This window comes from Blennius ocellaris (genome assembly GCF_963422515.1).
Source record: "Blennius ocellaris genome assembly, chromosome: 11".
Taxonomy (NCBI): Eukaryota; Metazoa; Chordata; class Actinopteri; order Blenniiformes; family Blenniidae; genus Blennius; species Blennius ocellaris.
Window position 1 is genome coordinate 19,467,506 of NC_137660.1, and position 6,117 is coordinate 19,473,622.

General features: G+C 42.0%; 1 protein-coding gene across 1 annotated transcript; it reads right to left on the reverse strand.

The window, feature by feature from the left end:
- Positions 1-574: 574 nt before the first annotated feature.
- lactb (lactamase, beta) lies at positions 575-4,849 on the reverse strand. The gene is made up of 6 exons (XM_080504361.1): positions 4,497-4,849; positions 4,335-4,401; positions 3,144-3,334; positions 2,707-3,025; positions 2,278-2,443; positions 575-1,665 (listed from the first exon to the last, which is right to left on the reverse strand). Exons 1-6 carry the CDS (start codon positions 4,842-4,844, stop codon positions 1,134-1,136), a joined length of 1,623 nt encoding a protein of 540 aa, XP_080360487.1. The 5' UTR covers positions 4,845-4,849; the 3' UTR covers positions 575-1,133.
- Between the last annotated feature and the right edge of the window lie 1,268 nt (positions 4,850-6,117).

The window sequence follows — 6,117 nt, forward strand, 5'->3', positions numbered from 1 at the left end:
GTATACACACTACGTTTGCTTACTTGACAGCCTTGGATTGGCTACTCATTCCCTGACCTCTGCTAAATTCAGCCATCAAGATCTCTATTCCGAACCTCAGTTTTCTTTCTATTCTTAACCCTAATCTGAAACCTAATTTCAACCCGAAACTATAATTACCCGATAAGTGGTCTGGAGTGAACTTATTTTTTGGAAAGCCCTTCAATCTCTCGTTTCAAAACTCAAACAAGCTCTCAGAAAGCTGGATATGCAAGGACATATGGCAAACTGTGAGCAGGAGTCTGTATAATTAGCTTATCCCAAGCCATTCATCAGTTCCTTTAAATTTGAGAACAGGGGCACAGGAGATCCCAGGGGTTTTATAATGAGATGGTGCCATTAAATCGGTTTCAATTAAACGAGTAAAAGGAGAAAAATAAAACTTGTTGGATTTCATTTACAGTTGTTTTGTCAGTATTTCAGTCTTATGCAACGCATTCACATCAGCTGAGCATCTTAGTTATATTTGTTGAAACACTTTACAACAGTAATTCACATCACTAAGTTGATTTCCTGATGGAAGGCAAAACATTTATTTTTTATTTACATTTTCTTTGAAGTTCACTTGTAATGTGCATTGTGAAGGTGACATCTTACAAACTGGCTACTGATTCAGGTCAACACACAACAGGGTCCCATGATGTTATGAGGAAATGTCATGAGACAAGATAAGATCATACCAGAGAGAAATGCAACATGGACAAACAATGGAGTTTACAGGACAATGTTCCATGTATAAATTCAGATCCAACATCAACATTGCATATGAATCGTTTTGAATTTTCACAATAGTAGAAATTCTTTATAAAAGTGAGCATCTATGATTTGCTTTATTGGGAAAAGTGATATAGTTTCTGTGTGGCTCCAACAGGTTGACATCATAAGAGGGGCATTCCCTTAAAACTACTAAAGCAGTGAGTTGCTGCCATCTAGTGGCAGATTGGCTTCCCCACGCAATGTTGCATGAAATGTGTGTAAAATGCATGTTAAAGATTTGCTGGTACTTTTTAAGATATTCATACACACGTGTACAAAGGCTGAATTACAAAATACATTTTTGGTCTGAAAGTACAACCGCATTTTTTGTAAACAACTTATTCTTTGACGCTATTAGCTTTGTCAAACTCGTGTGCAATTTTCAGAGCTGTAAGATTGAGTCCCACGGACTGCATGTTAGTGATGATGGTGACGACCACTCCCTTTGGCAGGGAGGGGGTCTCTCCTTGGCACTCATGGATTTCTTCACTGGGGAGCACCAGCAGGACACTGCTCGCCCCGACAGCACTTCCTGTGTGGGACACATAATGCCGTCGCTTCCTGCACTGGCCATATTTCTGCAGTGCTTCCACGACAAGCCAACCCTGTGCATAAAGTCCATCTCTATCCCAGCTGGCCTCCGTCCTGTCAACGGGTGCCCACAGTTCAACGGCCGTTTCAGGTTTGAGGAAGCCGGGCAGCAAGCCGTGAGTGTCCTTGACGCTTCCCACCTGGTAGCTGTAGAGCAGAGCGTTGCCAAACAGCAGCAGGTCCCCGGCGGTGGAGAGGAAGCCGCCTCCTGCCCACTTGTAGGAGTTGTCTACATACGGGCAGTTAACCACGCGTCCTTTCTTGTTACAATAATAAAACCTGAGGAGGAGAATCAACAGGTAATATGAAGCCACGGTTTGTATGAAAACTTCGAAAGAAGCAGAGATGTCAAAGATACAAACAGCGTCTAAAAAAAATAAAGGTTGCACATTCAGGTGGAGATATACAGTTTTATGCTTGTGGACAAGACGTGATTTATGAAAGAACCAAGCCGATTTCTACAACAATCAATCATTAACAAACACTCCAGCATGAGGTGGAAAAAGTATCTACAGTATTTTTGTGAGAATGTTTTTAAAGTGTTGAAAAGTAGAAGTCAACTCATTTTCAATTCAGTGCAGATATAAAAAGGTTTCACCAGCTTCATCATTGCCACCAAGAGGTCATGAATCTATCATAGTTTCGATTCCCAATTGAGTCATTTTCTAATTGAAGTACTGGTAGGATGTAGGGTGAACTTTAAATCAGTAACAATGCAATGCTTTTGGAAACCGCGAAAGTAAAACATAATGTAACGAGGACCATTTCAATAGAAACGTCTCAAAAAATTAGCGACAACTCTGCCTCCACCCGCAGGCGCTAAATCGTTTGAGGACTATTGAAAAATCGCACCCTGCTGGATAAAGTGTGACATCTGTGATCTTTCTTTACCTGGAGCGGTGGTAAATAATGGGGTCGTTCTCTTCGGGCACCGTGTTGTGCATCCCCAGCTCACGGAACATGCTCACCATGAGATCCAGGAAGCGCTGACCTGCAGCTCGCTCCACTACGGCACTCAGCAGGGTGAAGGCGTGAGTGGAATAAAAAAACGTGGAGCCTACAGGAAATAAACAAAAAATCAAATAAAAAATATTATTCTATCATTTGAAAATGATCAAGACGATTTCATTTACTATGTTAGTCCAAATATAAGAGCAGCTTTATTTCTTGGAAATAAGCCTGAAAAAGTTGGGTAGTCTTATATTTGGAGTTGAATATTCAGCTTCTGGGGTTATGAGTTCTCTGCTGATTTTAATATCAGGTTCGGCTTTGGAACAAGACAGTGTTTGGCTTTGTCAGTAAATACAGAATGTGCTTTACCAGGTTTGAAAATAAGTGGGTCGTCTTTAAAAAGGTCCAAGCCCTGTGTGACGCTTTCAAAATTGTCCTTCATGTAGTACTCCTTATGCTCAAACTCCTTTTTGGTCGTGGCCTGACCGGCTCCTTTTCCTTTTTCAACCCGCTCTTCTGTGGATTTGTCGTCGTTTTCATTTGAGCTCTTCTCCTCCTCTTTCCCTTTAACTGTTGGCTTTAAAAGTCGCTTGGCTTTCTCCCTGTCCTCCTTCACTTTCTTGGCATCTTTCTCATAATGTCGTATGCCACTCAGGTGGGAGAGAATCATGCGAGGAGTTATTGTGACCTGAAACACATGAACACATCACTCACATGTGAGATGACTGGGAAAACACTTTTTTTTTTTGGGGGGGGGGGGGGGATAGAAAAGAAAATCTACTGCGCTTTTACTAAATAGCACTTACATCTTGTCCATCAAATTGTTTCTGGGGAAACTCTGGGACGTAATGTTGAACGGGGAGGTCGAGGTCCAGTTTCCCGTTCTCACACAGCCGTGCAGCTGCAGCAGATGTGAGCGGCTTACTGATGCTCGCAATCCGCATCACCGTGTCTGGAGTGCACGGGACACGATTCTCCAAATCGGCGTAACCGATACCTGAAGAACATTAAAAATAAACACAAAACAAATATTTGTGCACACAGTTTTTCAAGCAAATATGATAAAGGTGGGAGTAGCAGAGGTCCACATTGGGGGGGAGGATTGAATGAGATTTTCACAACATTGCGACTCTTACGTTTGTATTAGGCTAATCATCTAAAAATAAGTGTCTCCAGTCCAACCTGCTTTTCTGTGGCAGCAAGACGCTTCAGTCGTCATTGTAATTCTTCCAGCTACTTATTAAAGTGACCCTGTTTAGCAAGAATGAACAGACTCGGGCAAAGTGGATGCCTCTCTGACTTCTGTAGGTAAATCAGCAGCACATAACTGAATGGTTTTTGAGATTACATTGTATGTTTATTTACTTTTATTATAAAAGTCTAGGTTATGGCAGGAAAGGCATCCAGCTTAAAAAACTAGCCAAGAAGAGCAAGATGCGTGGACTTGCTGTAGCCACACTTCAACTTCATCTGATAATGTACCTTTAAAAGATCCCCTGAATTAGTTGATTTGAGTATTTGAGACTTGTTTCAGGCAAATAATACAAATTAAACAAATAATCACTCTTTCTGGGTGCTTCTTTTGGGACCCTCAAATACCGACACGTCATCACTGACATACAACATGTGAAAAATATATCAGAGGAGTCATTTCTTGTTGGATTTGATACTATAGTAAACTCCACTGTGCTATTGCTATTTGTATGTATGACTACCAGCAACAATAATACATTTCAAGGTCAGATGTCTAAGGTCAGAAAACTATTCCAACCCACTCATTTCTTACAGTTGGATTTGCACATTTGAATGGTAGTTTGTGGTTATATTTAAGTGTTTTTGCATCTCTGAGCCATAGACTCAAACATTCGAAAAGTGGTTTCCAGGTAAACGCTGGGTTTCATATGTGGTCACTGCTGTCGTTTCTCAAGAGGTCTTGTGGCATTTGTTTTAAGACTCCTCCAAGCTTGTTCCTGGCACATGATTTTACAGTCACCAACCTTCACACCACACCTGAGCTCCATCCACAGACACCCCCACCACGACCCCGGGTGCTCCGACCTCAGCCTGACAACAAACACGGGGAGTTGAATCAAGTCCCTCTGAAGTTATTGATTAGGTACGAAAGTGCAGCTGATGTTGTGGCCTACCTCCGTGCCTACCTTTATCCGCTCCACGAGGTCCCTGCTGGCTTTAATGGCGCGGCGGTATCGATCCTTCCTCCTCGTTTCATTAACTTGATCATCGCAGGAGCTGCTGGCAGGGTCCTTGCTGTATTTCAGACCGACGGCTAAAGCGAAGCCCACGCCCACGCCGACGCCGTACAGCAGAACCCCGGACTTCCCCCGAGCTTTACCGAAGGCTGAACTCACAAAACTTCGTCTTTGTTTCGGAGCCGAAACGACGCAGCCCCGCGGCCGCGGCGCGGCTCGTGCAAATACTAGAGACTCGCGCAGGGCTGACAAGGTGCATTTAGAACACAGACGGTTCGACGAAAGCAGCCGAGACATTTTCCCCCAAAATATATATCTTAAGTGTGACTGTGTAAACAAAGATCAGACCATACCAACGAAAAAGCTTCTGCGTGCGACCTCGAACAAGACAGAACGAATCAAACCATGATTCCGAGAAAGCGTCGAGCGAGCAAACGTTAAGGGACGCCCCCCATAAATACATAAATAAATACACTTTTACTTTTTTTTTGTGTGGGGGGAGTGCAGATTATAAATTATGTTGCTCTAATGTCTATTTGTTAGGTGTCATCTCAGACTTTTTGTGTGCACAAGGCAGGCAGCTAAAATACATTAAAATACATTTAAACAAGATTAGGATTAATGTTCATAAGGTGCCATCAGCTAAATTTAGCCATCATATGACATGAGCCCCTTAGCAATTGCCGTGACACCGCAATTTCCCACGAGTGGGACGAACGGAGGTTTATCTTTTCTTAATCTTTAATCATTTTTCGAATACTGTAAACCAAAAATGTTCATCAACCTGCACAAACACACAGCAGCCAGTTGATGGCAGAGTTTGACCAGAATTGTGCTTTTGTATCTTGGGCTTTGCAACTGAGCGGCTAAAAAAGGAACAGCAACAAATGGATGTGAACGGTGGACATCTCCGGGCAAAAGAGGACATTTGGTCACATGAGACTGTACACAGTGGAGCAGTGGTTTTCTTCGCTTGCCTCAAGGCATGAATGTCTCCGGTTTGAATCCAAGTTAGGTTTATTGGCCATTTGTGTGCGACTGTACACGTTTACCTGTGCATTTGTAGGTTTTCTCTGGGTACTCTAATATATATATAGTGTAATAGTGATATTCCTGGGAATAATGATTCAGATCATGAGAAATGTAAAGGGAGCTGCTTATGCTAAAATAATGAAATCACTACAATAAATGTGGTAACATTATAAGTAGGCCTTAACACCCCCCCACACACACACACACACAGGTTTTGAGAACTTTTTTTTTTGAGAACAAAAAAAAAAAACCCACAAAATGATCACCAACATGCCAGTGTGAATCACACCAATGTGATAAAAAAAAAATTCCAGCCACATTTTATAGGTCATGGTTATTTACCACGTGTTCTGATTTGGATTTATTATTCAGCAACAATGAAATACAAACTCATAGTTTCACAATTTATTGCAAAAAGTAAGACATAGTATCCAGTAGCGCTGGGTGAACTGCAACGAACATGTGAATATTTTTCCCCAAGCTGAAACACAAACAGAGCCAAAAACATCTAGTGCCAGTTTTTAGCATGAAGTTACAA

What these genes read in the sequence shown, in the direction of transcription:
- lactb (XM_080504361.1), bottom strand. Translation starts at nt 4,844, where the DNA reads ATGTCTCGGCTGCTTTCGTCGAACCGTCTGTGTTCTAAATGCACCTTG. An exon ending in AGCTCAGGTGTGGTGTGAAG is followed by an intron (nt 3,335 to 4,334) that starts GTTGGTGACTGT and finishes AATGTTCTTCAG; the next exon opens with GTATCGGTTACGCCGATTTG. An exon ending in CCCACTTATTTTCAAACCTG is followed by an intron (nt 2,444 to 2,706) that starts GTAAAGCACATT and finishes TATTTCCTGTAG; the next exon opens with GCTCCACGTTTTTTTATTCC.